A 16,690-nucleotide genomic window follows, 5' to 3' on the forward strand; every position below is an offset into this window, starting at 1 on the left:
TTGGTTTTCACTTTGAACATGTATTATGTGAGAACTGCTCCAGCATTACAAGTTGTGTCACATTGTGTAATTTTACAGTGTTTGAGCAGAGTTGTAGGTGAGCTGGTGTGCTCCAGGTGCAGTGAATGATGAGGTGTGGGTGGGCAGAGGCAAGAAGTAATAGTGTAGAGCATTTAATCTATTTAAGCCATTTTAAAGCAGTAAAGGGTTATTTTTATAGAGAGAACTTCTAAATGTGTGTCTTTGATACACATTAATTTTGTATTTGTAATCAATGAATTCATCAGAAATCTGTTAAAATTATAACTATACTGATAACTGGAAAAATGCTGAATATCAAACCCGATAGTCTAATATTAATGGACTCTGAAAACTTTATCAAGGCATCCCTGGTATCTGATATTCTGAAGGTTTCTGCTAAATAATTTATGATATCCCTTCCAGAAGCAGGATTTCAGTGAGACTTTCACAACAGCAGTCACTTTCAAAGTCTTCTTTCCTATATGACCTTTTAACAACACCTTTGTCCGTCTCCTCTCTCTGCTTTCCTCGCAGAGCCCAGCTTTGTTTTTGCCGACGTGATCAGAGAAGGGAAAAACAGAGCAGATGGCGAGGATGACAAAATCTACTACTTCTTCACTGAGGTGTCAGTGGAGTACGAATTCTTTGGCAAGCTGCTCATCCCCAGGGTGGCGCGCGTCTGTAAGGTCGGTACACGTTGTGCACCATCTGCACATACCAGCACCATTCCTGTTTAGCTCCGATCTTCTTCTTGTTTGTGTGCGCATGCCTTTCTCCGTTTCCTCCCCTCTTCAATTTCCTTGTCTCTTTTTTTAATCTAATCTGAGCTCATAATTCTGTCACGGACACACAGGGGCTCAGCTTTTATGGGCGACGGCAAACAGTACTGTTGCAGCGGCAAAGCTTTTTGTAGACATAAACTTAACTTGTGACATATAGTGTGACGTTACAGCGGAAAGAAAGAACTTTGTGCCCTGTCCCAAACTCGACTAAGAAAATATGATTTGAAAAATACATATATAGAATTAAATAGAGTTGTACTTTCCATATTAATAGTAATATAACAAAAATAGAAATTCTTTGAAAACCTCTAGAGGTCTACATTGTATATGCACTACAGTTTTGTCACCATCTGAGACAAAATATCATACTTGCATCATTACTTCACACTCTGGACTTAAATTAGCTTGTTAAGCTGACTCAGGTGAGTGTATCAAACTTTTTTTTTTTTTTTTTTTACCATTCTTCTCTGTTATTATTACTTAAAAATCAACTTAAATTAGTACATATAAGGGGAGACAAAAACTGGATTTTAAAAAGTGAGGAGATGTGTTCTCCCAATGGGAATTATACCCTTGTACAACCCTCCTGCCAATTCAACTCCCTCTTTTTGTTTCCATTTCCTTTCGCTTCTTTTCTGACTCTCCCCTCAATGTCCCACCACAGGGTGACCTCGGGGGGCAGCGCACTCTGCAGAAGAAATGGACATCCTTTCTGAAAGCCAAGCTGGTGTGCTCCATGCCGGAGCTCAACTTTGTTTTCAACGTAGTGCACGATGTCTTCATTCTGAAGGGGACAGATTGGAGAGACACGGTCATCTATGGCGTCTTCACTTCTCAGTGGTCAGTGATTTGAAGATTTTCAGATGGGAATCAGACGATACAATACAATGCATTCTTCAAGTTCACTTCTCTCCCCTATTTTCTTATTTATTTTTATTTTCTCTCCCAACTCCATCATCATCCTCGTGCCCTCGCCTCCCCAGGGGTAATGTGGGTTTGTCAGCTGTCTGCGCCTACAACATGACGGCAGTGGAAGAGGTCTTCTCCAAGGGAAAGTACATGCAGAAGGCCACAGTGGAGCAGTCCCACACCAAGTGGGTGCGGTACAACGGCATCACTCCCTCTCCACGTCCTGGAGCTGTAAGTGCTTCAAACACAGCTTGAAGAATAAACAATGAGCTCAGTTTTGTGTAAATATTTTTGCAAACCTGGGATAAGAAATGCTTTATCCAGTAGTTATACTACTTACCTGGAAAAATGGGCTCATTTGTTAGACACAGTTTAGTCTTAATTGACTAAACTAGCGCATTTTTCAGGCAAGTCTTGATGTGTTTTTTTTAAGAATAACATGTCTTCAGCTTTACTGCACATAGAGTGGATGTGAATGTACATGCTGTGAACTACTTAGTTTCCTGTCTTACACTACATCTTCCCTTCTGTCTTCTACACCAGTGTATCAACAACCTGATGCGACAGCAGAACATCAGCAGCTCGCTCCACTTACCGGATAAAACCCTTCAGTTTGTGAAGGACCACCCCCTGCTGGAGGATCCTGTCCTGCCCATCGGCAACGGGCCTCGGCTCATCACCAAAGACGTCAATTACACTCAGATTGTTGTGGAAAGAGTCAGAGCGCTCGACAAGAACATTTATGATGTCATCTTCACCGGAACAGGTAACCACATATCAGTTAATATGGTGCATGGGAAACGTTTATACATCGTTGTTGAATTAGTAGCCAATTATGCTAGTGTGAGTTGCTGAAATTGAAATATCTGTGTCAAAAAGATCAGCATTTCTTGCATTTACCTTGGATGAATGACTGGCATTATGCCGTTTTCGTGTTTAGATAAAGGAGTCTTGCACAAGTCAGTGGTGTTTGAAAGAGAAGTTCACATTGTGGAGGAGATCCAACTCCTAAAGAACTCTGAGCCCATCAAAAACTTGCTGCTGTCGTCGGAGGTCAGTGACTTTGTGTTATTGTTAGTAACTGTACAAAGAAACAAGTGCAGAACAAGAAATGGAAAGTGTCTTTTTTTTAGCACAGCAAACGACAACTAAACAGCCAGAGTGTGACGTTGTTTGTGTATGTGTGTGGCACATTTTTCTGATGCGTTTTACTCTGCTGTGAAGACGCTCATGATAAGGAGCGGCTGACAAGATAGCATGACTGTTGAAGGCAAAACCAGCTTTTCTTCTAATTCAAGATGATCTTTACACATTAGGTTTTCAGATGAGTACGTTTGTCTTTGTGGGTTTTGAAGAGTTCCGCTTTGCTGCTTTAAAACCAAGCTACGATTTAGACTGCTTAATATATGTGAAAGCTCAAGCAGTCTTCTTTTGCAAATTAACGTGAACAATCTGGCGCTTCCACAGACACGTTCCCTGTACGCTGGGTCAGACTCGGGTGTGGTCCAGTCACCTACAGCTTTCTGTGGCAGGTATTCGTCCTGCCATGACTGTATCCTGGCACGAGACCCCTACTGCGCCTGGGACCCTCACACCGCTGCCTGTGTCAATGTCTTTGATATTCCCAGCCAGAAGCTTAGGTAACTCACCATCAAGCTAAAAGAACAGCCTGCTATCATTGTTACCTTTTTTCCTGCATGCCAGTACTCCTCTCATGCATTATTGCGCCGGTTAACAAAGCTAAAACCATAATCTGTCCAGTTTGACCTGCTTTTCTATCTCAGGTCAAATGTTGTGTCATCTCTGCATATTTTAGACTCATTAAAATAATGCTTGTTTTTCAGGAGGCTAATCCAGAGCCTGAATGGCGACGCAGATGTCTGTCCTTCAGGTAAGGTGCTCACGGACAACCTGTCAAAGACGCTTAATAACATCTACAATGAGAGTAGAATCTAGGCAGAGCCAGTGTTTTCTCTCGCCTAAAGCATCCCACCATACAATTCAAACTGCGACTCAAACTCAGTGCTGTGTAGATAAGACATGGTGGGATATTGGACTAAATGTCATCCAGGTTGACTTCACCCTCTGAAGCATTTTGTGGGCTTTTTATCCTGTCATTTTTCTACACTGTGGGCTACAATATGAGGTCCTTCACATCTATGGAAGCAGCACAACCATAGCTAGAAGTAGACAAACCTTAAAAATGTCTTGTGCAGAATAGATCAGATATAAAGACATAAGTCTTTTTTTTTAAAATGTATTTTCTCTGAATATTTTTTCGACAAAAAATTTTAAAAATGAAAACAACATGTACTACAGTGTTTTTCCTTCTGTCTTTAGGTGTCACAAATAGTGATGCAACATATAGTTTTTTACTGCTTAGTTTTTTAGTTTATTGCTATACTTGCCTTCTATCTGATCTATGTAAACACAGCCTGCAGTTTAGCTCAGTTCAGCCAAAATGTCCCCAAATTTGTAACTGTTTGTCACACCATTAATGGCTTCATGATTGCATCGATTACTGCAGAATCTTGTCTTTGACAGAATTTGTTTTGTGCAAATGTTTCGTTTTTGGCAGTTTTTAATGAGACATGTAGAATAATGTGATTTTGATAAAATGTCAAAGTTCACCATTCATAGTTCTAAGACCATTGGGAATATGAATATCTGGTAATTCTGTCTGTCTCTGAAAATTTATGTAATTTTACAGATTTTATTTTTTTGTTATTCCTTAGACATTTTTTAGTTTTGTCTTTTTTAAACATAACATGCCTTTCAAGCACACTGGTGGGTTTTGGGTTTCAAAGAGTTAATTATTATGAATTGATTATAAAACATGAATGCTGTATTTTCATTACCAAATGAAAATCAGTTTTTACTTTTTTTACAGTTTCCTCAACGTTTTTTTAGTCCAAAATGTAATTAATGTTGTGTGATTGCTCTCTAGGGGCCACCATTATTAGACCCAACTTTAAACACCCAAAAATAATTATTTTCTCTCTGTTTGGCCTTTTTAGTGTCAGGTCTTTCCCAGACGGACTACCAGCGTGTGACAGTGAAACCAGGAAGCTCTGCTGAGCTGCCGTGCCTGGTACACTCCAACCTCGCCCAGGTGATGTGGAAATCCAACGGCTCGCTTCTCACTGAGGCGTCTCGCTTCCACCTCATCGCCGAAAATGGGCTCCTCATTTACAGCGTGGCTCCAGAGGATCAAGGCTACTACGAGTGCTGGTCTGTGGAATGGGCCTCTGCTGCCGGGAAGAACTTCAGCCGTCTCCTGGCTGGATACATTCTCAATCTGGAGCTTCCTCCCAGACCCCCACTCCAGGCAGGCCAGCCCACCACCACCCTCAGCAGCCAGGAGACACCTGGTACACATGCAGATGCAGAAGGTAATGCTAAGACAGACAGAGCCCCACTAACTTCAGCGCTTGCTCCTCCCAGCTTCACATCCACAGCCTTCTTCACCTTCCCACCCCAAACTGACACATCACTAACCCCGCCTCCCAGCAGCACCATCAAGTTCCCGCCAAAGCAGTATCTTCCCCCGAACTCCAACGTTCCCCCTCCAGACTACCAGGACCCGGCGGCCGAGTATTTGCAGCACAACAACAGCACGGCCCTCCTCTTCCTCTTTCTGCTGTTCTTCCTCCTCTTCCTGGCTGCATTGGTGTACAACTGCTACATGCAGTATCTCCCAGCTCCCTGCCTCAAGCTGCGAGCTGCTCTGTTGGGGAGCCACAAGAGCACCCACCAGCAGGAGTACACGGCCTGTGAGGCAGGTTTAATGGAAACATCCACAACTGACAAAATTAACATGACTGAGCAACCAACGCAGAACGGCAGCCAGGCCACTCAGAACCTCCGAGCTCTGCGTGACACCGGGTACGAGACGGAACCGGAGTGCGGCAACGGTCGGATCCCATCTCACAGTTTTGGAGACAATAGCCCCTCGCAGGAGAAACCTTTCGATGTGGACTGTGAATCGCAGCCCATCCAGTTTGCAGATGCAGATTAACCTTACTGCTAGCCAGAAACCTCTGCTCCTCTTTTGTTTCTCTTAACCTAGAGGATACAGGTGCTCTTTCTGCATCTGCCCTTGACATACAAGCCTGAACGGTGTCCTCGATATGAAAGTATGTCCAGTGTACAGCATCTCGTGAAGTTTAATCACTGCAGGGCGTGAGGCTGAGTGTCCATATTGCATTTTTTTTCTGAATACCACTGTGTTTTTTTAATTTCTTACCAATGAGGAAAGAACATACATGAAAGAAGGCAGTGTACCCAGAGCTCTACCTTTTTTGTGCAGTCGTTTTAGAAATGCACTGGTGTCGTCAGTGTCACCTCTTTTCAGGCAGCCAATATAGGCGGGACTTGTCGCCGTGGTTACCAAGAAAATGGAGGAGAAGCTTGTTCTGGCTGTGTCTGTCTATCTCAAGCTGTATAGATAAAGACAAATCCCACACTCAGCGTGGGAGCGCATTTTTGATGGAGCGCTCTCCAGCGCCCTGCCAGTGCTTTCCTGCCAGAAGAAAACGCTGTATGGACACACGGCCGATGTCAGGCGTCTCATTTGGCTGTAGAGTTTTAACTCTTGCTGTCTGATTTTAGGGCTTTTGATGATCAAGCAAAAAACTGTATTTAAAAGAAAAAAAAAAAGCTGCACTCTTTCAGCTTAGTCCAGCAAGAAAAGCTATTTCTTATAATTCCAAATTGGAAACATTGTTTACCAAATTGGTAAGTTACTGTGATGTTTTCCAAATTGGAGTCATGTTTCTGTACAACGTGAGTGAAAAAATAATCTCTTGAAGCTTTTGCATCTTTTTTTTTTGGAAGCAGTGTCTCGTCTTTAGTAATTTCTCAGGGAAGATATGCTCAGTACATTACCGCCTAGCATTGTCACACAGTGTTATCATCTGCAGCCGCTGGTCTGGGCCTTAATCTCACCCCGTTCAGTGGCACTGCAGGCTTTGAAGGTCAGAAAAACAAAAGTACAAGTGGACACGTGACAACTTGCATGATGGAGAAATGCAGGATTATATCAAACACTGTCTTGTGTCAAGTTTTCCATAAGGACACTGCTGAGTCCCCTGTGTATTTAAGTTTATTTCCTTCCTGTGAAGTCAACATTCCTACATGGATACAGCTCTGATGGTCCTGTGTATTAACCCCTCATTAGTAATCTTCCCTCATGTGGTCTGTTAATAACATAAAAATGTACAGATGCTTGGTAACAGAGCCCTGGAAACAATCCGAAGTTCTAATTTTTTTGCTATGATGTTATTAAGCCTTCAGTTTTAGATTATTTAAAATGATCTGTGGTAATATCATTTTGTGTGTTACACAAGGAGTTGAGATCTTCCTATTTTCTTTTATTTATTGCGACAGATTGGGTTTTTAGATCACTCACGAGTCTCCCTTTTTCTGGTTTGCATGTCATCCCTTGTTTGGATTGTCTTCAAAACTCTTCTTTTCCATCACTCCCTCTCACAGCATCCTCTGTCGACACTTCATCTTCCCTGCTCTCCTCTGGAAGTAGCACTCCCTCTGTCCTCCCTTCCTCCTCTTCCTCCTCTTCTTCTTCAACGTCCTCCTCGTCCACCAAGCCCCACAACGTGGAGGCTCGGGAGGCAGAGGTGAGACTGTTGCCTCCCCTGCTGAAGGACCAGGCCTGGGGTGTTCATGCCCAGGAGGCCTTCCTGCTCTTCTGCCTCGCCCTGGGTGAGTGTTGCCTGTGACACCGACTCAGCTCACACCCCAACTTTCCCCTCCTGCTCGGTTTGGAAACCTCTTCCTCTCACTTCTTAACCCATCACCCTCCACTCATTCTCTCTCCTCGCATGTTAGCATGACTCAAACTAACCGGGAGTGAGTGTGTTCCTGGATTTGTTTGTAACGAGCCAACACTTTGCTTTAAGGTGTCTGACTTTATCGATCTCCATTTTAGGAGTCTTTCAAAATACCTGTCAAAATGGGTGAATGTTTAAAAAGACAAAGCTGGGAGTCGTTGCGAATCTGTCAACTTCCCAGCGATCAGGTTGTCTCACAGTTCTCAGTTTTGTGTATATTAATATGTAACCACAGTCTGATGAGAAATATGTAAAAAATTTAAAAATGAATCCTTCTTATCTAGGGTGTTGAGAAAGAAATTAAAGTCTGCTCAACTGTCTTACATCTCAATACTTTATCTGGATATTTTTCGTGCCTGTAAAGAAATGTAAATATATTTGTATATATGGAAAAATACCTTTGAAGATGTACATAAATTTAGGGGACTTTCTGGGACTGTGGCTCTTAGTAGGGAGGCGAAATAAACCTTGTCAAACGTTTTCAAAACTGGTTTGTTTTCTTGCGTTTTTGACTTCATTTCTACTGACAAAAAAAAAAAAAAAATTAAAGAATGTGTGTGTAATTGAAAAAGAACACCAGGAATTATTCTTATGTACTGTAGTATGCATGTATACTCAGACCTTTGGAACCGTTTACTCACACTGAACGGAAAGGCAAGTATTCATGCGCCTGGAGGATCAGCGTCTCCACAGTCAGGGGGGTCAACATGAAGTCCGATTCTGTCCCGCAGGTCCCAGTGACGTCCACATTCACTGGCTAATAAACGGGCACAGTCTGGACACCCCCATAATGGAGTACCGCCGGCCACTGGGTCAGAGGAAGGTACTGGTGAGCAGCTGGCTCCGAGAGGGGCCGCTGATCAAGGACGCCCGATACCACTGTGTTGCTGAAGCCAGCACAGGAAATGACATGTCTGAGATCGACCTCCGCCTCACTATTGGAGGTATCTGGACCTGTGTGGAGTGTGTAGAGTAGAATATTGCCAACTGTTTCTATGTGATCACAGCACCGCATGCGGAGTGGAAACAGTCTAGTGCCCGGAATAATGGAAAAGATCTGAATCCATAAAAGGTGTTGTTATTCAACAGATGAGGAGAACATTCCATCCAGGGATTTGAACCAGTGGAGAGGTGCACTCACAGAGCATGAGCAACTGCTAAAAAGATGGGAAAAGGCCTGGGTAGGTCGTCGATCTTGGAGTGTGTTTTCTCCCAATCTCATTAACACCATTGTGTAGTGGATTGACCTATATTGTGTGCACCAGTTTTAACCTGCTCTGCATGTTCGACTTTAGCAGTGAACTCTTGCCACCTGTTTGAGAAGTGCAAAGTCCAGATTTATTGGGGCCATGGCAATTAATTAGAGAGAAAAAATTTAAATAATAAAAAAACCTAAAGGAAGTTGATTCCATGAAAGGAGCACCTTCTGCAAATTATTTCTACTCTGCAGAGCAACAGTGTTTTGGAAGCTTTGATGTATAGTTAAAGAGATGAAAGACTTACCGGCTGTCCCTGCAGCTGTTTCTGTCAAGTGCTTTTTAACTTCATTATATCTAACTACATTTTCTCTACCACATGATCAATTAACCACATTTGGCTAATTGTGTTTAATCCTTTAGAAGTATTACTAATTGAAATCTCCCAAAAATACATGCACAAGTCTTGACATTTTTCACAGAACTGTAAAGTAATTGGATATTTCAATATATAAAATTGAATTTATAGATTTAACTGTGCGTTCTCATTTTTTTTAGGTCGATTAGGTTATATATTATTAAACAGAAGACAAGGATCTTGTCCATCAGTAGTCTGGGTTTAATTTGTACTACTTGCATGCATCAAGTGCAAAGAAGTGTCCAAATGTTAAACTAGTTTAATTCTAAGCTCATTTACCATTTAGTTTTATTTATAAATTAGTGATAAACTCAGATATACAGGCAGATATGTTACAGGTCTAGAACCCAGGCCAGTTAACTTATTAACATTTAAAAGAATTTGCCTTTTTAATGGTGAGCGATGGCTTCTTGTCACTTTATGCACACGTAGTATAGTTTTAGCACATCAAATAGCGCACATCCTCCACTGCTTGTACACTACAGCTCTGTTCTTCCCCCTGCAGGAAAGCTGTGATGGCCACAGAGCTTTGTGAAGACTTGTGTCATCTGCATCAGGTTGTGAACTTGGTCCCGAGTCCAGGTGAACCACAGCTGTGACACTGAAACTATCATAAACAGATGGAAAATGAAGTCTCAGTGTCACTTCCTACATGGGAGCTTGATGAACCACGAAGCAAAGAATTGAGAGCACCTGCCTCCTGCAGGGAGCACACCTGGGTGTGATGATGGTGTTGGGACTCCTACCAAACCCTACGAGGAGATGAAGCTCATTAGTTACCTCAGTTTGAGGACCTCTGGGCTGCTTTTCAACCCCCCAAAAATTGACTTATTAATATTTTTATTGATTAAACCAAACATCCTTAAAGCAGTGCTTGTATGGAACAATACAACTGTATATAAGGACAGTGTTTGGAAGCAATGCAGCATCTGTGGCAGTTCAGACCTGTTTTATTTATAGTGTGATTTATCTTGAGATGTTTGCACTTTCACTGTCTTGGTTTGGTCCTTCACAGCTACCTTGGAGTTTGACATTTTCACTTGAGATTATCCGATGTCTTTAATCTTTAGAGGGCACTATTTCCTTCCAGAAAGTCAAAGCCCAAGCTTATGAAAGGGATCTGATAGCAGGAATGGAGCTACTGTGGTTAGAAGAATTCTTTCTAACCACTGTGTACGTCTTATGTTTGACAACATACACAACAACATTATGCCACTATGAAGTCTAATTCATGAAAAACTATGCATTCAAAAGACATTTTATCCGAGTAATTTAATAGTTTCACACTTACTTCCTGTCTGCTGTTATTTTCTTCACATTCAAACTGTGACTACCTATCTGAAGCAGAAATAAATCGTTTGTTTTATCTGTGGCTTACATTGATTTAAACACTAATGCATCACATTCTGGTTATGTTGAAATTCAAGCCCATTATCACCTTTGACACCAGCTGATCAATGAAATATTCACAAAGCTGTTTCAACCCATTTCTAAATGAGTTATGACTCCTGCTGGTTCAAACTACAGTGACACGTCAGCCTTTTCCATAGAAACACTTTCTGCTATCTGAATTATTTACTCACCTCCAGCAAGCACCAGCAAATGTTTCTCCTTGGAAGTCAGCTATGACATTTGCCTGTAGTCTAGTTTTATAGAGAGATGTCGGTTGTAGACTGAAACACCTACGCCTCATAGATTGTATAGATTAATTGACATTTAATGACAGTATAACTTGGAATACTTAATACAATAAGCCTTAGTTAGTTATGTTCTATACATGACATTTAATGTATGAGAAAAAAAAGCTGAAGAAAATAAATCAGAAACATGGTTTTCAAAGCTACACTTCCATATCTCAGGATGTTGCTGTACTGACTTCATTTGTTTTCATGCTTTCAACCAAAACCTAGACAACTGCGCCCTCTTCTGACCAAGTAAGGGAACTATGAGCAAAAAAGAAAAAAATATGATGTGGGGAGTTGTTTGTTCATCTCAATGACTTAGCAGCAAAGTGATCTAAACGTTCTTTCAGCAAAAACAGACTGAAAATTTCAGAATATCTAACACAAAAACATTAAAGCAATCTATGCATATTTGTAGCTATCACATCACCTCTCATAAATTCAGGCCTTGTTTCCTGATTTTGGTTTTAAGTTACAAAGCAATTCTTTTTCCACCTGATTTCTCCAGTGAGACAAATCAGAATGAGAAATAGCAGCAATATTTATACAAAATGAGCTCTTTGGTTGAGAAAATACACATAATGTGCAGCACAAATAACTAGCAACTAAAGAGTATTCACTGAATACTTAAAAAGAAAAGATGCCAAAAGGAATCTTCCAGTGGAACTGTGTCAATGCTTTAGTAGAGGTCTTCTAAACAGAAGGATGTGGGGCTCTGAAAGGACAATGACAGACACATGATACAAAGAAGTTACCAAACCAAGAATGTCATTGTTCTCACAACGTGTGTTTAAAGGACTGTTAACAAGACAATGAGCTACATAGTGCATACAAACCATACAGTACCTGGTTCATGTATCATGTAGTGGATCCATCCTTGGGACTGCTGCACGCCCAGTTGTCTCCACTCGTCTTCAGACATCAGGTGGGATCTTGGCACATGCTTGGCCATCTCCCGAGGCAGAACCACATGTCTAGTGAGGAGAAACAAAGATTATTTCTGTATGAACCTGCAGTGAGGTTTCATCAACTGGAAATGTTAGTTTTAGAGTTTAACAATATGCAAAAAAAAAAAGATTTTGAACGACACTGCAATATGAGTCACAATTTTAGATGGAATTAATTGTAGCTTTTGCATTCATTTTCCACAGAAAACAATATATAGAAATGATGACATGAGTTTTACTGCAGACTGTACTAAGTAGGCATGTTCCCTTATTCTGGAGAATTTAATTCATAAGCCAAGGCATCCCTGTAGCAGCACAATGCTTCATTTAAAACGGTATGCTGTTGCACATTTTACCTTTATCAAAAAATTCAAGTTTCTGGAGGTGTAAATATACAGTATGTACAATATATACAGTGCCATTTTAAGTGACTGAATCTTTTCGGCTTATATGAGTTTAGCAATCACACTGGTTTATTAGATGCAGCTGTGACACCATTAGGAAGGTGCTGGTTCAGTGAATTTTACTGCTTGTCAACAAGTGTTATAGCATAGGCAGCACCATTTTAACGATTTTCTAACACAACAAACTAAAGGTGCTGCAGTATTATGACCAAACTAGCATCCTAAAAACGCACTATTGGCAAGTGACACAAAAAGGTGACACTTGTGCTTAATGTTAGATGTTTCCAAACAGTTTATTTTATTTTATTTTACCAGGGGAAAGTCTTTAAGAATGAAGACCTAACGTTTCTTCGGCCGAATATACGTCTGTTAATGTACCGTTAGCTAATGGTACAGCAGTTAAAACGGCTGACAGTTAGCTAGCAAATAACGAGATAAGTGATAAAAACTACTCGCCTGTACTCATACTGGTCGTCATTGTACCTGTCTGAATAGTATATCTTACTGCCAGACATATTTCCAGGTACAGTCTTCAGAAAAGTTTTACAACAAACCAACGTTACAAAATGACTGACCATTTCACTTTTAGCTAATTGCGTGTAAATTGCACAAAAGCTCTGATTGGATGATTTCAATCATGTGACCAGAAGTTCGGTTCGAATCTTCTCGCCTTTTCGCAGGTAGTTTTCGCTCAAACAGGTAAATTTTCAAATTGTTGACTGTTTTCAAAGCTGTGCTTCGGTTATTTATCAGCTGTAAGTTATTTGCAGGTAGTTCTAATCCCACACATAGGGATACTTTAAATTTATTTTCCACGTATATACAGACACAGTTAGCTTGAGTGAAATGAGCTAAAGTAGTTAGCTAGCTAGTAGTAGATAGTTTTTGGGAGTTGTAGTTTTTGTAGAACAGATGCAACGTGAAGCCTCCATTCTTCTTGCTGTATGATGCAGATATTTCGGGAATTCGTATTTGGCAGGGAATGACAGCTAATAAAGGGACCAAAAAAACAAAACAGCAACAGAATGTACTTAGCTAATCTGACTACGCTAAACAGTTTAAAACCTGTAAATCTGTGCTAGGAATTACATAAAATGTGGGAAAGCCAGAATTTGCTATGTATGGAGTAACTTTAATTCCTTACCACAATTTAATGTGTCTAGATTGGTGCTCAATAGATACTTGGAAAACAATACACATTTGGGAACTGTTGCTACAAAAATATAGACTGCATTATTAGATTATGGATTTTATTATAGCTATTTTATTTGTGGTTTCAGAAGAAGAAAATAGAAAACTAATCAATAACCAATTGATTTGTATTCTTTTCAAAGCACCTCCATAGAAATGCTCTCTGTCCTGATTCTAAACTGTAGTGTTACTAGTAATTTTGTTATTTCATGTAATTTTATTGGTCTATGCTGGTCCATAAAAAAGGAAGTATATGGCAAATATATATACATGTTTACAAATACACATATCCAAAGTGCTGTTTAACATTTGCAGCCATTAGGTAGGTTCTCAAATAGGCAATCAAAAAAACAAATCAAAACAAAACATGAATTTAGGTCATTTGCTAAGCACAGCGCTAAATAAATTATTATTCTAAGAGTAGCTAAATAAGTGACAGTAATGCTAGTTTATTTTATTTTACATTGCATTCTATTACTTGCATTGCAATACTTTACTGCTTTACTGTTACTAGTAATTTTAGGTATTATTTCCTAATGCAATAATTTAAAAATGCAATATTTTATTAGTATATTATATATTATGTAATATTGTTCTCTTAATATTTGTACAAATAATTGCAAAATGACTTGGTCTAAGTATTTTGTCTATATATATATGTGTGTGTGTAATGTATTTGTATGCCTTTTTTAAGCATCATATTTCTCTGCAGGCATTTATTGCTTTTCTGAAAGGTAACACAGTAATAATGTGAAGTAGCACATTTTGTATAATTATTGTGTATTATTCCCTCTTTATACACTGAAGAGATTAAGTTAGCTTTGGGTGTTACTAATGTGCTGAAATACCTTTTCTGTGTACAGCATTTGCAAAGCTGATTCACAGAAGTGATTAGGATGGCATATACAGTATAAGGTTAATGGGCCTATAGGGTTGCACACACAAACACACTCTTGCATATGTGATCCTCTTGTGCTTCTGCTGCTTTTTAATGAACCATTCACAGAAAGCTCAAATGATGGCCCGGCCATGATTATGAAAATCAGCTCTCAAGGCTGTGGATGTTATTGTCCACACAGGAAATACTTACATCACTCTGCTCTTGCAGGCTATCAATATTGTTTCCCTCTGCTATTCATTTTGTTGTGTCATTGAGATTTTTAGAAACATGACACATGATTGTATAACCACAGGCAACAATGTTATAGAAATACGTTTTCATACAGGCCCAATATTAGGTCATGGAAGTAGGGCAAGAAATGACAATTTCATTCAGCGTGACTATAATGGTAATCAGATGTTGTATAACCTTTATTTATATTATCATCAGGTGTAGAAGTGTACCTGGTTCATATGACATTGACTGACTTTGTGTATATGGGGTTGACTATTTGCTGCCATCAGTCTTTAAAGTGTGACATAAGCATGCTTCAGCAGGGTTCAACCACCAGTGGAACAAATAAATGAATGTGATAATTAAATACCGAAACTATGAATTATTTGTAGTTTAATTTTTAGTTCGACAACAAAATTGAAGTCACTTTAATATTACTCAGGCTCCAAAATGACTCTAATCAAAATGAAAGAAGTAAGCTACATATATGTAATGGTGATTATAAATCAAAGAGTAAGTTTTCAAATTGTGTTATTGATCAATATGAATTTGAACAAATTCAGTCTTGTTCCTGTTTCTGCTATGACTGTGCAGAAAGCTCTCAAAATGACATGAGCTCACAGACCATTCAGTTCATCTTATTCCATTCTCACATGATCTGTAGTACTGGCTGCATATACACTGCCCGGCCAGAAAAGAAGTTGCATTGTAAATAATTCAGTCAATTATTTTCACAATTAATCATTTGTTGCAGCCCATAAAATGTTAGACAGTGGTGAAAAATGCCTTTTATTTGTCTCTAACCCAAAGATACTCTGTAAAATGCCAAGGAGGAATCTAGAAACTATATACAATTTATGCATTTACAAAGCATTAATCAGTAAATTTAGACTTTTTTGTTCTTTATAAATTACTCAAATTAATTAATTAACAAAATAGTTGACAATTCATTCAATAGTTGGCAAACAATCGATTAATTCTTACACTTCTGTTCTCTTTCAAATTGATTTCAACTTTGGAGACTTGGAGTCAAGAGTTATTGACACAAAATGTTGTAGTAGCAATTATGTAACCAGAGGAAACTTAAAAGGTTGTTGGTAGTTATAATGGCATCAATTTAATATCAGCTGTGGTGGGAGATCGCCTGCTGAAGATGAGGGTCCAACAGTCTTCCAGGCATAGTTTAGCACTGTGGATTTTAGATTTTTGGGGCGAATGGCAGCAGCATTTCAAGAAAGGGAGATAGCCTGTTTAAAATAAATAAAATACCTATGACGGGACAAAAATAAATAAATAAAATGTCACAATAATATACTTTGCCTTTCTTTGAGAATATTGCTAACAATGTGCTGTATGTTCATAGTTTATTGTGATTGTCTCCTCAAACACCACAAAACCATCATGAGCCTTTTGTCATCATTGCTGGTGTATTCTTGTAATAATTACAATAAGTGGTCACATTTTACCAGTTGCATGTGTCTGCCCATTCTGTAACATTGGTTATTTTGCTTCCGGCTAGTCTGAAAATAACTTTTTGCTTTTTTGAATGTTTTTGGTAACCTGGCAACAGTAGCCAAGTGGAGAAGTGTCTGCCGCTTTCCTTACCAATGGATGCTCTTTTCCTCTGTCTCTCTCATTCACTCTTAATGTACGTCTTAAAAATGAGACTGGAGACTGATATTGAATCACATGTTTAATCGCGATGGAACAAATGCTCTCACCACAATAATTATTCTTACATCCATTAACTGCTTTCAACTTTGGGTATCTGGATGACGTAAATTGTATATTATGTGTGTGTTCCTAGTTAATGCGCGGGATTTATAAAATTAGGAGAAGATTTGCTGATGGTGTCAGTGTGCTCTACCATTTTGAGAGTTTTACCTGTCATTCGATTCTATAGGTTATTAAGAAGTAGTTCGCTTTGAATGTTCATTATAAGCAGGCAGGTCAGAGCTCTTATTTATTATTTATCAGATGCTCTGTGACCTGTTCACAGATGGATCCCGTTATAGCATACAGGAAGCTCCACATTGTGCGCTATGCACCGCACTGCCCCACCAGCTCCTGCTGTGCCAGTCAATAAGCAGGAAACACCCCCAGTGACCAGTCACTATCGTTCATTCCAACCACTACAACTGCACATATTGCTCATATTGAAGCTGCCACCACCATGC

General features: G+C 39.6%; 2 protein-coding genes across 7 annotated transcripts in view; one reads left to right on the forward strand and one right to left on the reverse strand.

The window, feature by feature from the left end:
• The window catches only part of sema4d (sema domain, immunoglobulin domain (Ig), transmembrane domain (TM) and short cytoplasmic domain, (semaphorin) 4D), a 52,775-nt gene extending 42,234 nt beyond the window's left edge, over window positions 1-10,541 (forward strand). For 4 of the 6 annotated variants that reach the window (XM_023294801.3, XM_035941282.2, XM_035941283.2 and 1 more), the window contains 8 exons: window positions 556-707; window positions 1,468-1,643; window positions 1,787-1,943; window positions 2,256-2,478; window positions 2,653-2,765; window positions 3,180-3,352; window positions 3,557-3,603; window positions 4,730-7,348. In XM_023294801.3, the coding sequence (XP_023150569.1) occupies window positions 556-707; window positions 1,468-1,643; window positions 1,787-1,943; window positions 2,256-2,478; window positions 2,653-2,765; window positions 3,180-3,352; window positions 3,557-3,603; window positions 4,730-5,730 (2,042 nt within the window). In that variant the 3' untranslated portion in view covers window positions 5,731-7,348. Of the gene's footprint in view, window positions 1-555; window positions 708-1,467; window positions 1,644-1,786; window positions 1,944-2,255; window positions 2,479-2,652; window positions 2,766-3,179; window positions 3,353-3,556; window positions 3,604-4,729; window positions 7,434-8,292; window positions 8,506-8,650; window positions 8,743-9,680 lie in introns of those variants that run through there. The other 2 variants (XM_035941284.2, XM_035941285.2) reach the window with 2 other exon arrangements.
• Window positions 10,542-11,435: 894 nt separating this feature from the next.
• zgc:86839 (Cyclin-dependent kinases regulatory subunit 2-like) lies at window positions 11,436-12,797 on the reverse strand. The gene is made up of 3 exons (XM_023294805.3): window positions 12,665-12,797; window positions 11,704-11,831; window positions 11,436-11,572 (listed from the first exon to the last, which is right to left on the reverse strand). Exons 1-3 carry the CDS (start codon window positions 12,784-12,786, stop codon window positions 11,529-11,531), a joined length of 294 nt encoding a protein of 97 aa, XP_023150573.3. The 5' UTR covers window positions 12,787-12,797; the 3' UTR covers window positions 11,436-11,528.
• Between the last annotated feature and the right edge of the window lie 3,893 nt (window positions 12,798-16,690).

Source organism: Amphiprion ocellaris, chromosome 17 (genome assembly GCF_022539595.1).
Source record: "Amphiprion ocellaris isolate individual 3 ecotype Okinawa chromosome 17, ASM2253959v1, whole genome shotgun sequence".
Lineage (NCBI taxonomy): Eukaryota > Metazoa > Chordata > Actinopteri > Pomacentridae > Amphiprion > Amphiprion ocellaris.

Bases quoted from the DNA above. Each gene is read 5' to 3' on its own strand.
- zgc:86839 (XM_023294805.3), bottom strand. From the start codon at position 12,786: ATGGTCAGTCATTTTGTAACGTTGGTTTGTTGTAAAACTTTTCTGAAG. The intron at 11,832-12,664 runs GCGAGTAGTTTT...TCTCCTCACTAG, and splicing joins GACGACCAGTATGAGTACAG to ACATGTGGTTCTGCCTCGGG. The intron at 11,573-11,703 runs GTACTGTATGGT...TTGTCCTTTCAG, and splicing joins CTACATGATACATGAACCAG to AGCCCCACATCCTTCTGTTT.